General features: G+C 34.1%; 3 protein-coding genes across 4 annotated transcripts; all 3 read right to left on the reverse strand.

Annotated features, from left to right (window-relative positions):
• Positions 1 to 2379: 2379 nt before the first annotated feature.
• Positions 2380 to 3021, reverse strand: LOC110716777. Its single transcript, XM_021895412.1, has one exon. The coding sequence runs from the start codon at positions 3019 to 3021 to the stop codon at positions 2380 to 2382; it is 642 nt and encodes a 213-aa protein (XP_021751104.1).
• Positions 3022 to 3060: 39 nt separating this feature from the next.
• LOC110716786 (FHA domain-containing protein At4g14490-like) lies at positions 3061 to 3960 on the reverse strand. Its single transcript, XM_021895418.1, has one exon. It carries the CDS (start codon positions 3958 to 3960, stop codon positions 3061 to 3063), a length of 900 nt encoding a protein of 299 aa, XP_021751110.1.
• A 936-nt stretch (positions 3961 to 4896) lies between these two features.
• Positions 4897 to 10691, reverse strand: LOC110716272 (probable ADP-ribosylation factor GTPase-activating protein AGD11). 2 transcript variants are annotated; one of them, XM_021894883.1, is made up of 10 exons: positions 10174 to 10691; positions 9905 to 10032; positions 8590 to 8976; positions 7946 to 8036; positions 7512 to 7587; positions 6663 to 6826; positions 6284 to 6551; positions 5919 to 6035; positions 5728 to 5823; positions 4897 to 5410 (listed from the first exon to the last, which is right to left on the reverse strand). In XM_021894883.1, the coding sequence occupies exons 2-10, from the start codon at positions 9999 to 10001 to the stop codon at positions 5129 to 5131; spliced, it is 1578 nt and encodes a 525-aa protein (XP_021750575.1). In that variant the 5' UTR covers positions 10002 to 10032; positions 10174 to 10691; the 3' UTR covers positions 4897 to 5128. The 2 variants fall into 2 exon arrangements, with proteins under 2 accessions (XP_021750575.1, XP_021750582.1); XM_021894890.1 differs by lacking the exon at positions 10174 to 10691 and having other exon boundaries at positions 8590 to 8950; positions 9905 to 9999.
• Positions 10692 to 14693: the final 4002 nt, after the last annotated feature.

Consider the following 14693-nt stretch of genomic DNA (forward strand, 5'->3'; position numbering starts at 1 on the left):
TCTTCACTGACTGCAAGGAGAGTCATCAAGACCAAGTTTAATATAAAAGCAAGAGCCAGAAATATACCAGGAGAGCTAACAAAGTCACAAGGGGAAGATTGTTACTTGTTGTCCCAAACAGAGGATGGATGACTTATGGATCACTAGATACCATTTCTCGGATGGCAAGATTCGTGCCTCTGACCACAGTTAATTTAATCAGTCCAACAAATTCAGTCATACCTGGCTGCAATAAGAAAGTACAAGCTCGGTTACAGAGGACTATAGTTTCTAATGAATTAAAGGGTTGAATGTATAAGAATTGTTGTTTTTAAGATGAAAAACATTCACGGAAATAATGTTGGAAAAAAATAACAAAAAATTGTAATTTCTTATGTTTCATGAAATATAAAGACAAACGATCAAATCACAGTTTTTAGAACTTTTCTGCTCGTCCTTTCTTTTTGAGCTATGGCGGCTACAACAAACACATGCCCAATTCCCGTAATGTGAAGGCTGTTTACTTGTTTATGTATTTCTTATCGAGTGATAACACCAGATCCTTGCTTGATGAAGTTTGATAGGTTGACAGACTTCTATATGTTGATGAACTCGTAGGAAGTGAATATGGACACATCAGATACTCATCTGAATTTATAAATTGTTGTAGCTCATAATTCCTCCTACACAAACCCAAAAAAAAAAAATTAAAAAAATAGCATGCCAAATTTCTGCATTTTTGATACCTGATAAAATCAGAGCGCTCCTCTATAGCAGAATCTGGTTTTGGTTTCATTATGTTTCAAGGAATGAAGGCTTCATGCTTTTGTTGGCTACTATATTTCCTCCCATTTCTTCCAGGGCATCTACTTGGTCCTCTGTCCAATCATCTAGCTTCACTGATAAATGTTGTAAATGTAATACAAAGACATACATTCTTCATTGTGATCCCCTCCCCCAAAAAAGAATAAAAGATGGCCATATCCCTAAAACATTGCTATAGTTATTACAATAGGAGCATGGATATGAGGTTAATGTTAATTAGAGATTGTGCAGTAACAAGCTTCCCCAGTTGCAAGATGTGACTATTTTTCTTGGGATATAAGCTATTTTGCCGCTTTTATTTTTTTATAATTATACAGATTAATAATTTGTCTATCTTTAAGGTAATAAACTTTGGAAAAAGCAATGAATTTTATCAAAAATCTAAATGCTCATAAGAAGCAATGAATTTTATCAAAAATCTAAATCACACAGCAATGGCAGTCGGGCCAGTCCTGCAAATCAATTTAGTCACTTCAACAGGACTAAAGATCAGCTGAAGTCGAATTAACTCATAAGAGAATTATAAAGATGGTTTAACCCCAAAGGATTGCAATGAAAGGGTATTCAAAATTGAATCCATATAATTATGCTTATGATGACAACTGCTGTATAAGCTTCAACAAAAGAATATCTACAATACACAAAAGGGTAACCAAAAACAAACAAATCAATGCTTGGAAATTCAATTTTTCTTACAAATTACAACAAGCCAAACATGTACAAAATCAAGAACATGATTCTGAACCTTTGTTCCACACATTAGTTTACCTTCATTATTTTACAATACAATACTGGAAGATATGGTTGTGAACTGTGCCTACCAATCTGTTTGGGGATTTAAGCAGTTTCATGGATATAGAAGGAAATTTTATTGGTCATCACACCCTATGTTTTATGGTAATGCAATTATATGCTCCATCATTAATCAGCCAAAATATAAGTTATCCACAAACATTCATCAATTAAATCTTACATTAATCTACAGTATTTTGAAGTGCAACTGAAACTACTCAATCATTATTACAAAATGTAAACCTCTGTTGCATTTATAGATTATATTAATGTGGTCAACTTTTCTCAAACCCATATACAAGTTTTATTCAACACACTTAGCTATGTCTCTTTAGTTAGATATATCTGCTCATCCCATTTTTTCCCGTAAAACCCTTCATAAAAATAATTTAGTCCACCAATCTTTCTTTATATCTTCTTAATTAGGGGGTTGCATTGCATTTATAAAGATTACAGGCAATCAAATGCAATTATAAAGCACAAAGCTTTTCTAAGCATATTTAAAGAGGTTTGGATGCCTTACAGGGCACATAAGATCTAATCTAGTCATCCACAAACAAAGTTGACATATCAAAGAAGCATATTATTTAGCAAAACACTTACACTTTAAAAAGGAGAGACGAAATCAAAAGAAAGCTCTGTGGCATTTGATAATTTCTAACAATTTAACAAGAAACTGAATGTACATCATCATCTCAGGAAAGGACCTTGGAATTTACCATATTTTGGTTAAGTAATTGTCTTCTCCAAAGCCAGAGACAGTTTCTTATTCTCGTTCTGCTGCTACAGCATGAATTCATCAAACTGCTTAGCTCTTTTTTGCATGTCCTTAATGATCTCATCTGTGGCAGCATAAATCTGGTTAGGCAAATATACTTGCAAGTAATCAAACCATTCTGCTAGAGTCATCATTTCCAGGTCCGGCACATTAATGGCCTGAGGATCTTTGCTTCTATGATAACTCTTGACCTCTGACTCTTTAACAATCTCTTCCATATCTGATTCGTCCACTCTCCCATCATTCAGCACTACATCACATTCACTCTCTACTCCGTTACAAACCTTTTTGTCAGCTTGAGAAGCAGCAATCAGATTGCCATCAGCTTCCTCCACACAATGCTGCTCTCTCACACATTGAGCACCTCCATCCTGATCAAGAACCACCCCCTCCAAAAACTGTACATTAGTCTTATCATCCATCCATTTTTCGCGAGGTTGGTGCCTTGAATTCACCACCTGTTCCGGCAATTCCTTCCCCAACACCTTATGATTCACTTTCTCTTCCAAAACATCTTGATCACCTCCCACACATTGATCACTTTTGCAATGTTGGTGCCTTGAATTCACCACCAGGTCCGGCAATTCCTTCCCCAACACCTCATGATTCACTCTCTCTTCCAAAACAACATCTTGAGCAGCTTCCATTCTCCGATCATCCAACGTTGCATCACTCTCATTGCCACATTAACCATTTTCCTGCTGAATAGTCTCATCCATCGGTTCAGCAGAATTCTGCCCTTTCAAAGACGGCGCACCTCCCTCTTGTTCAGAAACCTCCACCTTTGTTTTATCATCCATCCAATTTTCACAAGGAACTTCCTTTTCTAATGCCTCTGGAAAAGCATCCAGGACATCATCTACACTCCTAATACTATGTTTCTTTATCCTCCCACGTCCACGCCCACGCCCACGCCCACGACCACGACCACGACCACCTCGTGTGGGTTTGCAATCATCCATACCAAAACCCTTGTCTTCCACAACTTCCTCCACCACAGAAATGGGTGGTATTACACCGTCAGCATTATTAGCACGCCTAGTCCTCCTGGGCTGAATAACTTGTTCTAAACCCAGAAATTCAACCTCTCCTCTCCTCCTAGTGTTCTTCTTCCTCATAACCCCACACTCATCTTCATCCTCTTTCTTCGCATCAACCTTCAAATCCCCAATTTCCAACTTGGAACCCTTAATACTTCCCAAATCAATTGCAGCTTTTCTATTTCTAATAATTCTACGATTGTTGGTTTCCTCTTCAATTGGGACAATTTCAACCCTAATTGAGGTAAGCTCGCCAATTTTAATCACATCCCCATTACGAATTTCAAAAGGGGAAAGGGGTTTGAGTTGAGAGGAGTTCAAGATAGTACTATTTGAAGAATCGAGGTCTTTGATTTCCCAGATTCCAGATTCTTTGTTGAATTCGATGACGAGATGATTGGAGGAAATTCCGGGATCTTTGATAGTCAGTTTGTTGCCTTTTACGACTCGCCCAATTCGAACTTTGGAGTTGAATTCTAGGGTTTCACCTTGTCGATGACCACTTTGCATTAGCAGCTTCAGAGTTGATGATTTGGAGGACGCCATTGTTGGAAAACTGGAGGTAGAATTCAAATTAGAAGAATGAGCTATTCAAGTAGGACTGAAAACTGAAAATAATGGAGTTGTTGGCGCTATGAAGGAATTTCAAATTATACTCGCATACGTATAAGTTGGAGGTGATCAATTGAAGGGCCGAACCGGTCCAGTGGTCAAGTTTATATCTCACAATGAAGAGGTTGTGGGATCAAACCTCACTAGACGCACCTTGGCCCTAACCAACCGAGAAATTCCTTATTGACCGAGTAATTCCTGAGTGACTAATTGAGTAACCCCTGATTAATTAACCCCGACCATTCTTTCAAAGAAAATGTGGTTGGCCACACAAATGTTAGTGAATCTAATAAGATACCGAATGCTAATTTTTCTATATAAATCATAAATACAATGTAGTACAAATTATTTTATTTAGACCACATAAATAATAAATGAGTCAAAATTTCTAAAACAGAGGTAATACCACTAATACTTACAGGTAATATTTTTAAGGCAAAAGCCATCAAATGCTCCGAGGGTGTTGGGATACGATAGCTAAAAGTAGAAAGATTAAATTAAAATGAACATTAATTAGATTGATCAGCGAGTGATTTTGTCATACATTCCCAAACTAATATCAATTTAAATAATATTTTAAATGTTTATCTAACGCCCTGGGGCAAGATCAGTTAACACAACAAGCTTCTTGTTTTTAATAAGATTGTCAATTATTAGTCTACCTAAATCTTTTAAACTACTCCATGTCCAGTTTTGAGATTTCTGTGTACTGAGTAGCCTTAGTGCTTCAGTGCTGCTGCATTAGAATGTACAAGAGAGATAAGATTCTAGCTGAGTTTCAAATTTAAATGAATTTACACTTCATGATTACTATTACCTCAATGTCTGTAACTTCTAAACAACAATGATATATACTTAATAACAAAGACAAACACAAAGAAAAGAGGAATTTACATTTCTTTTCTGGTAAGCTCAAAGCTAACTATCCTGTATAGAAAAAAATACGACACAAGCTCTATGCGTGCATTTAAAGGGTCTAAATGACCCCGATTTCCCCCATCAACTTTTTCGAGGGGGTCTAAACCGTTTAAACCTATTCTTCCGTATACAAAATCCTAACAAACAGTATGGATTCATCACAAGTCTACTTCAAGATCCCCTACTATTGAGAGAGTGGGACACATTCGAGTTCAAGTTCTAGGACTCCTCTTTCTACATTCTGCAGTTTGATAGACAGTTGCTGCTTTATTTGGCCATCTACAAGGGAGATAATGCTGTCATTTAGAAGGGTGTTATCTTCGCTTGCAACCCATGTCCCAAGCTGGGTTGCTCCATTTTGTGTTGACTTCTCCAAATCCCTAGCAGCAGAGACCAAGGGTTGGATGTCAATTTCAGCTTGGCCCATAAAATCGTCCGTGGTGAAGGTGTCCTTGTCATACACAAGCTGCAAATTTAAACTAGGGCATAAGTTTTTGAAAGGAAGAACCAAGGGAAAAACACAAAGATAATTGATGTCGAAACAAAAAAAAAAGGTTCAACTATATGAGAGGGCAAAATTGGGAGAACATTTATTCTATCAACGCAATATGCATTCAAACTCAAGAAAGAAATTGGAGCCTTGAAGGTGAAATTGCTTATAGATAATACGAGTATAACACAGAGTAAGATGCTATGAGCAGACAAGTTACATTATATGCGCTGTAAGTTTTTGTACTCGAAAATTTGATCATTGTAGTTCCTCAACAAAAAAAAAAAACTTACCAACTTTAAGGGTGGCAAACAGTCAGGAATTGACAGCATCAACTTTTCATTCCAGACTGGATTCAGGTTGTTCTTTATAACACGAGTCTTCACTGACTGCAAGGAGAGTTATCAAGACCACGTTTAATATAAAATCAAGATCCAGAAATATACCAAGAGAGCTCACAAAGTCACACGGAGAAGATTCTTACTTGTTGTCCCAGACAGAGGATGACATATGGATCACTAGATACCATATCTCGGATAGCAAGGTTAGTGCCTCTGACCACATTTACTTTAATCAGTCCAACAAATTCAGTCATACCTGGCTGCAATAAGAAAAATCAAATACAATGACATAAGACTGCTCTTTAGGACCCAATCAGTAAAATGCAGACGAAAGAACAAGCATGGTATCAGAGGACTAAAAACCCAAAGTTTCTAACAATTAAAGGGTTGAAAGTATAAGAATTGTTGTTTCTAAGATGAAACACATTCATGAAAATAATGCTGAATATAGAAGTATGAATTACAAAGCGAAAAAATGTACTCCATCTTGCATGAAATATAGACTTACCATCAAATCACAGTTCTTATAACTTTTGTGCTCGTCTTTTTTTTTCGAGCTATGGCGGCTACCACGAAACGCATGCCCAATTCCCGTAATGCGAAGGCTGCTAACTTGTTTCTCTATGTGTTTCTTATCGAGTGATAACATTAGATTCTTGCTTGATGAAGTTCGATAGGCTGACGGACTTCTATAGGTTGATGAACATGTAGGACGTGGATATGGACACATCAAGTACTCATCTGAATTTGTAAACTGTTGTAGCTCGTACTTCCTCCTAAACAAGCCCAAAAATATTAAAATAAATAAATAAAATAAAATAAAATTTAGCGTGCCAAATTTCTGCATTTGTAGAAAAAGCATTATGAGGCTTATGACTGTACAATACCTGATAAAATCAGAGCGCTCCTCTATAGCAGAATCTGGTTTTGGTTTCAATATGTTCCCAGGAATGCAGGCTTCATACTTTTTGTTGGCTACTATATTTCCTCCCATTTCTTCTAGAGCATCTACTTGGTCCTCTGTCCAATCATCAAGCTTCACGGATAAAACCTGTATTACAGACATATATTCTTCATCACGATCCCCTCTCCAAAAAAAAGATGTCCATGTTCCTAAATTATTGCTATAGTTATTACAAAAGGAGCCCATGTATGAGGCAAGTCAGATATTGTGCAGTAACAAGCTTCCCCGATAATAGCAAGATGTGACTTCTCCAGGCATAAGCTATTCTGCCTCTTTTATTTTCATAGTAGATTAATAATTCGTCTATCTTTAAGGTAATGAAATTTGGAAAAGCCAACGAATTTGTCAAGAATTTACATGTTCCCTGAAAAAACCTCCATTAGCTAACATCTACCCTTTTTCTGTTCAATGTTGTTGGCTCTAATTACTATTCACAAATGTGGATGCATACAGGTCTAATCACTAAGCACAACCCTCTCGGGTGAATGTTTTACCTTCAAAAGCATATCACTGAAAATTTTCACAATTACTTGTATATAAAAAAGGAGGCAAAAGGAAAAGGCACAAATTAGTAAAGCAAGTTCCTAGTTGTGACATACAGTTCTCATCAACTTCACAAATATTATGTAGGTTCAATGTTTCCTGCCTATCAAGAAAATTCAAAATTGTATACAGTTCAGCTCTAGAAAATAACCGCCTTATTGGGTAATCCATATGCATATCCAATTATGTAATTATGTTATATGGAGTATATAAATATTTTGTACCATACCTTTGTTATATGTACTCCAAGGCTTCTGTGTATACCAGAGCACTTGATACAGATGAATACCCCAACACCCATAGACCTGAAAATCACAGCACAGCACAACACAAATCATTTCACATACCCGTTGCTTTCTTATTTTTACATATGCTTTTACTTCATGTCTTCATCTTCTTTCTTATTCAATTTTCATGACATAATTAACTTTTTCCATACGTTTGATGGTTCTCATCCTATATTTCTTTTGATATATTTATTCTTCATTCTTTTTTACAGATCCTGCTCTTCAAAATATCCAAATTCATAATTTTTATTACAGTATACATAAATTGTCTATTAGTTTTAATCAACAGCTTAACCAAAGTTTTTATATTTACATGTATATAAAACACTACCAACTATCTAACAATGGGAAAAAGATGTTCATTTAAAATACTTACACCCATTTTGGTTCTGGGGTGCCACAGTCTGCACATTCTCTATTTCCACAGTGAGATAGCAATAGCTCTAACTTCTTTTGAGGGCCAGAAGCTGCAAAATAATGTAAGATTTATACATGACAATAATATGTAAAATAAATAATGTGTTCTTTCCTAATGGAAATTTTAGGGAAATTGAAGGAGGATGTTTAATTGAAGGAGGATTCTCTAAGTTAAAGGATGTTGTGACTTGTGAGCCAAGATATGTGCAACAATCAAATAGATCTAAGCGAGTAATCTGTTTCAGCAATATTAGCTGGAATTTTACAGTGAATGATCATACTAAAGATGCAAATCGCATAAACAAACATGCCAAGCAACTTTAAATATTAAAGGAAGACGTTTATAATCTTTCACATGACAATTACTTCAAGAACTAGCAAATGAGAATTTAAATGCAAAAAATGACAGTATACTGTTTCAACAAGGTGAACCAATTTTTAAAACTAGCATAATCTTTCACATGACAATTACTTCAAGAACTAGCAAATGAGAATTTAAATGCAAAAAATGACTATACTGTTTCAACAAGGTGAACCAATTTTTAAAACTAGCATAGTAGCATCATATAGAGAAATTGATTGTCAGCATAATATTTAAAGTACCATGCTTTTCTCTTTTTGATTTGTTGCTTTTACAATGTTTTTCTGTCGGTGCTTTTCCAGAGTGTTGATTTTCGGAAAATTGCTTGTCTGCCTGCTCGTTTGTTGTTTGTAGTCTTTCTGTCTGTTCTTGATCTGATTGTAGTCTTTCTGTCTGTTCGTGTTCTGAATGTAGAATTTCTACCTGTTCTTGATTTGATTTCCGTCTTTCTTTCTTTTTCGGTTTTGACTGTTTTCTTTCTGTTTGCAGTTGTTCTAATTGCATTTCTTCTGCCTGTTCTTGTTCTAATTGTAGTCTCTCTGCCTGTTCTTGTTCTAATTGTAGTCTTTCTGCCTGTTCTTGTTCTGCCTGTAGTCTTTCTGCCTGTAAAAGTTCGTAAAGAGAGGTACCTGTATGCATCATTAGATTAAGCTTTTGAGTGCACTAACATCTTACAGCTAAAGAACACTATTTAGACCAAAAAAAAAAACTAAGATTCCATCAAACAATAAATGGAACTAAACACCAATATTCATCTCAAGCAGGTCTAAATTACACAACAATGGCAGTCGAGCCAGCCCTGCAGATCAATCTCGTTACTTCTAGAAAGCTATAGATAAGCTGAAGTCAGAGGTTTTTATACTGCAACTTGTACAAGAATATAAAGGTGGCTTAACCCCAAACAATTACAGTGAAAGGATATCCAAGACTGGATTCAAATAATTATGCTAATGACTAATAACTGCTGTAGAAAGCGTCAACAAAAAAAATAGCAACAAATCCACCAAAGGTAACCAAAGACAAAAATCAATGATTGGCAATTTAATTTTGCTAACAAATTACAATAATCCAAACATGTACAATATCAACAACATGACTCTGAACCTAAGTTCAAAAATTTTGTTATATCCATTATACTAAAATACATCATTAAACAATTTCTCCTTCATTGTTTATCATATCTAGCAAACATAACTACCTTACATAAACAAAAAAATCCAGCGTTTGAAATTCCTCAGAATCTGAATTTAACTTAACTTTGGTATTATACAAAAGTTAGGCCACCACAACGTAATAATATAGTACCTTAATGCTAAAAAAACATAGATAACAAGAAATTCCAAGTTTCTCAACACGAATACATGTAACCATAATGCTAAAAACTTGCAAGCAAATTCTTATAAAAGACGATATGATAGCTTATAGATAATAAAAGGGGACAACATAAAATTAATCTGCCATAATGTAAATTGTTAGAAATTGGAAATACCAACCAAAAATCAAAAAAGCAAAAAAATAAAAAACAAAGAAAAAAACGCAAATTTTACGAGAAATTACCTCGAACATGAGTTATTGTATCTACATTTTCTTGTTGTGTGCTCATCTCTAGCCTCACTTGACCACAAAACGAAATCATGAAAATTTGTTTAACCATTAAAGAACCGCCATTTTTAAGGCTCCTTAATCTGCAAATATAGAAAATTAAAACAAAAAAAAAAATAAAAAAATCATTCCAAAAAAAAAAAAAAACCCCAGAATCAAATTATCAAAAAACAACAAATATTGCAATTACCCACATAATAAAAACCAAAGAAAATTATACTTACAATATGAATTCGTAAAATTAATGCAATTTTTTCAGAAAAATCAAGAATTTTGTAAGGAAATGGGGCAATGTAATGAAGATTAAGAGAATGCATGGAGAAAGAAAAAAAAATTGTAGCAAAGATATGGGAATCTAGGTAGATGAATTGGGTAATCTGATGTTAGGCTTTTTTGCTGGATTTTTTTATTTAGGAATTTTTATGAGCAATAATTTGATTTTTAATTGTTGGTGGAATATTTCTTTATGAGTATTTAATTTTCAACTAACAGGGGAAAACCATTAACCACCACTATAAGGCAAAGGAATTTTGCTGGAATTTAAGGTTACGTTTTTAGGCATTTTTAAAAATCGATTAATAAAAAGTTAATTAAAGTGAGGACTTGAAGAGAAATTTTACATTTATTTTATTTTTTGATGATTTTAATTGGAGGATTTTGTTTGTTCTGCTTTTGGATAATTGTACTATATTTGCTCCCTAGCCTCTCGTCCTCTCCCTCAAGGCGCGTGTCTAACTTGTGACGATTGCCGAATATTTGTTTTATACTCGTACTGTGCAGTACCTCCATTTTTTTAGTTGTCACATTTTTATTTTAGCACTTTTTACATAATTCTTTTAACCATATATTATGGTTTGTACATAATGAAAAATATAGTTATGTAAGATTCATTAGATCCTTTACGATATATATTCTCAAATTATCCATTTTTCATAATTTTTGCTTGTACATTGGAAAACGTTAATAAGGAAACATGTCAACTAAAATGAGACGGAGGCGGTAGTTTGTACTAATAAAAATGATTGGCTAGGTAATGTTTTTGGGTCTTCGCATGTAAAAAAAAAATGTATTAGAAAAAAAATCACTAGGTTTCATCATGCTCATCTATCATTTTTTTTCCACTTATGTTAGGAAAAATACTCCAATTTTTTAATTGAAATTTGCATATTATTCTAACTATATTTATTTAAGTGCATTACTAACTTGTGCTTAGAGTTTAAATTAAGTAGGTTAATGTATGTATAGGTATGTGAAATTGGAAAAATTAATTAGACATAATTATATATGCTATTTTTGTAAGTTTGAAAACTGTGTTTGCATTACTTCATTATTGTAGATCCATACATTTTTTTTTTTTTTTTTTTTTTGAAGGAAATTGTAGATCCATACATGATCGTTCCTTCTATATATATATACTAGTTAAAGTCCCGTGCAATGCACAGATTTTAATAACTTATATAGTAAATTACTACATAAAAATAGAATTACTATAAAAATATACTTTCAAAAATATTTCGTTTGAGTGTGTATGGCAAAAATATAATCGCTAAAATGGAAAGTAAATATTATAGGTTATAAATATTTTTCATAAGGAAAGATAAAGAATGGAGGGAAAATTTTTAACCAGTGAATGACATGTGTCATCACTGATTTCGCTTTTAGTATTAAGTTATTGATGATATATAAATAAAAAAAAAAAAAAATCAATGATCATATAAATACAAGATAGTAGGTTAGTGTGTTGAAACAAGAAAACTGTATAAATTAGTTAGTTGGTGAGCTATTTCACTATTTGCTTTCCAAATGAGAGGTTGAGTTAAGAGACACAATTTGAAGGTTTTTGTATGGAAGAGGCAACTCATGTCATCACATTTGCAAATTCAAATTTACAACCAAACAAAATTAGGAAAATTCATAAAGAGAAGTTATCTTTTTCATATCTTATGATGTGAAACTTCCAAACCCAAAGTGTTAGCTTAAGGGATTTCGAGAAGGATTTTTTCACGTACATAAGAAAAATAGCTACACTTTAAAGACTTTTACTAATCGCCTAAGGACGCTTAAGATTTTTTACTCAAAAAAAAAATGTTTAGTTAGTAAATAAAGGTTATATTATTTTAACTTAGCCGTTTGTGTAAAAAAAAAAAAAACCTTTGTAGTTAATATCCTGACTAGAGGTGAATAATGGGCGGGCCTGGCCAAGGTAAAAAAAAAAAAAAAAATTGCACATTCATCGGGCCGGAAAATGTGTGTCCAAACTAAGCGGGTCATACGTGCTTTTCGGGCCGGGCCAAAAAAAAACCAACCCGGTGTCACCATAAAATCGATTTCCCAACCTCAAAATTTTTGTTATAAATTTGGGCCGGGCCGACCCAACCCTGTTTCGGGCCGAAAAAATTGCCCAACACGCCCAAAATCGGACCGGGCCAGCGAGCTAGGCTCAACTTGATCAAGTCTAATTCTGACTTTTCGCCTTTAATCCACTTTCATTTAGAACTGTTTATAATCAAATAAGTCATGAGTAAACTCTATTAATTTTAAGGGTAATGTTATATGTAACCCTAAGGGCTATATATAAGCATTAAATATACTTTTAGAAATTGTATAAAATTAGGAATTTCATGACAAAAACACGCGCAAATCAGTGTTATTAGTGTTAATTATTTGATAATTTCTTAATTTTTTACGATTTTCAAGTGTAAATTTAATGCTTATATTTAGCCTTGAGGGGCTATGTATAACATTTTCCTAATTTTAATTCACTAATTACACAGCTTTTTTTTTCCTATAACAATATTTGCAAGCTACTCATTCGTTCAACACTCCCATGATTTGAAAATGAGGCATTTAATTAACTCTTATTGCTAGCAATTCTTTATTTTCCAACATTATTGGGAATTTGGGATTATATTGCTCATGATAATATATAGGCGCGTGAGGTATCCCCATGGTTGTGATGCAATCTAGGCGGTAATCTAGAAAAGTGGTGTGTTTGCAAGTCAATGATAAAACTTTCGTACCCACAAAAATGATTAAAACATTAAAAAAAAAAACGACATTAACAATAATAATTTAAGAAAAGTGCAACTTAAGCAATAAAAACTAAGACGAATAATTTGGTAGTCTAATGCAAGAGGAGAGGCATTAGTGTTGGTTTGCCACTCCTCTGCCACTAGCCTTACTGTCAACTTATCAAGTCACGTCCACGCCAACCGTCCAAAAAATCAAGATCACACAAAGTACGACTCAGCTTCCTTCAATTTCAATAGTTAGGTATGCACAAGTGCACAAAGAAGGTTTAGGGGTGGAGATGGAAGTTAGATTTTATACAACTAGTATTCATTGAGTTAAAGATAATACTCGTAAATGGTATTCAACTTTTTGCAAAATATTGTGTTTGGGGGTTCAAGTGTTAAAGATAATACACCATTGTTAAAAAGTTAGACCCCTAAAGCATTTAATTTTAACAATAAATAATAACTATCATAAATCATAATACTAATATCTAAAATAAGTAGTCATTAGTTATTTAGGCGTAACAAACGCTATAAGCCTATAACAATGCAATTTCCTCCTTAATATGCTTATATTAAATTAGTTCTTTGTTTTTTTTAATATAAAAAATTGTTTATTTCAATCTGCTCAAATTAAGTAAATTCTCCATTCTCCTAAGGGCCTGTTCACTTAGCTTAATTTCAGTTCAGTTCAGTTCAGCTCCTAATTTCCTTCTCTCAAAGATATTCATTTCAGCTCAGCTCAATTCAGTTCAGTTCAATTCAGTTCAGTTCAATTCAGCGCCAATAAGTTTAGTTCAGTTCAGCTCCACTCCAATCAGTTCAGTTCAGTTCAGCTCAGTTCAATAAATGACAACATACCCTATTAATGCTAAAACTAAGGGCATGTTCACATTTACTTAATTTCAGTTCAGTTAAGCTCTAATCAGTTCAGTTCAGCTCCAATTATTTCAATTCAGTTCAGCTCAATTCAGTAAATGTGAACAGGCTCTAAAACACCTTTCATTTATTTTATTTTTTTACTTTTACATACACTTATTATACTCCAACATAAATTTTTGATAAAAAAAAGACCATACAAGTATTCTTTTACGAAGTATTATACTGTAAGTACAAATAAATAAATAAGCCCATATCATCTGGTTAATTGATTATGAGAATAAAGGACATTATATAGTTATCCTTTAAAAATACAATTTATATTAGGAAAAAATTTAAATTACCACCAAAAAATGTAGGAAAAATTGCTCCCATTAATCTGAACTTTGCCTCATCCGCCTAAATTAATCCCAACTTCAGTTTATTATCTATCACTCCCAACTTTGGGGGGTATTAATTTTCGTTGCACCCAACAAGTCATCCAACCTGATGTAGCAGGTTACCTATACACGTGTCAACACGTGATAGGTCCAAAAAAATAAAAAATAAAAGAAAAAAAATTAAAACAAAAGTTTAAAAAAAAAAAAAAAAAAAAAAAACTACCAAACCCAGCCCCTTACCCTTTCCCGGAAAACACCACACCCCCACCCCCACCGCCGGAAAATCGGCCCCTTCCCCGAAAACCCCTCCCCCGCCATCGAAAATCGCCGCCTAGCCACCCCTTCCCTTCCCCCACCCCCGAAAACCCCTCCCCCACCTCTTCCCTTCCCCAAATCCCGCCCAACCATGAACGAAATTAGCCACCGCTAACGAACTCAGCCACGAACGGTCGAAATCGACCGATTTTCGTT

This window comes from Chenopodium quinoa, unplaced genomic scaffold (assembly GCF_001683475.1).
Source record: "Chenopodium quinoa cultivar QQ74 unplaced genomic scaffold, ASM168347v1, whole genome shotgun sequence".
In the NCBI taxonomy this organism is placed as follows: Eukaryota; Viridiplantae; Streptophyta; class Magnoliopsida; order Caryophyllales; family Amaranthaceae; genus Chenopodium; species Chenopodium quinoa.

Bases quoted from the DNA above. Each gene is read 5' to 3' on its own strand.
- LOC110716777 (XM_021895412.1), bottom strand. From the start codon at position 3,021: ATGGAAGCTGCTCAAGATGTTGTTTTGGAAGAGAGAGTGAATCATGAG.
- LOC110716786 (XM_021895418.1), bottom strand. From the start codon at position 3,960: ATGGCGTCCTCCAAATCATCAACTCTGAAGCTGCTAATGCAAAGTGGT.
- LOC110716272 (XM_021894883.1), bottom strand. From the start codon at position 10,001: ATGGTTAAACAAATTTTCATGATTTCGTTTTGTGGTCAAGTGAGGCTA. The intron at 5,824-5,918 runs GTAAGAATCTTC...CTCTCCTTGCAG, and splicing joins TCCTCTGTCTGGGACAACAA to TCAGTGAAGACTCGTGTTAT. The intron at 5,411-5,727 runs GTAAGTTTTTTT...TTAAATTTGCAG, and splicing joins GTTTGCCACCCTTAAAGTTG to CTTGTGTATGACAAGGACAC.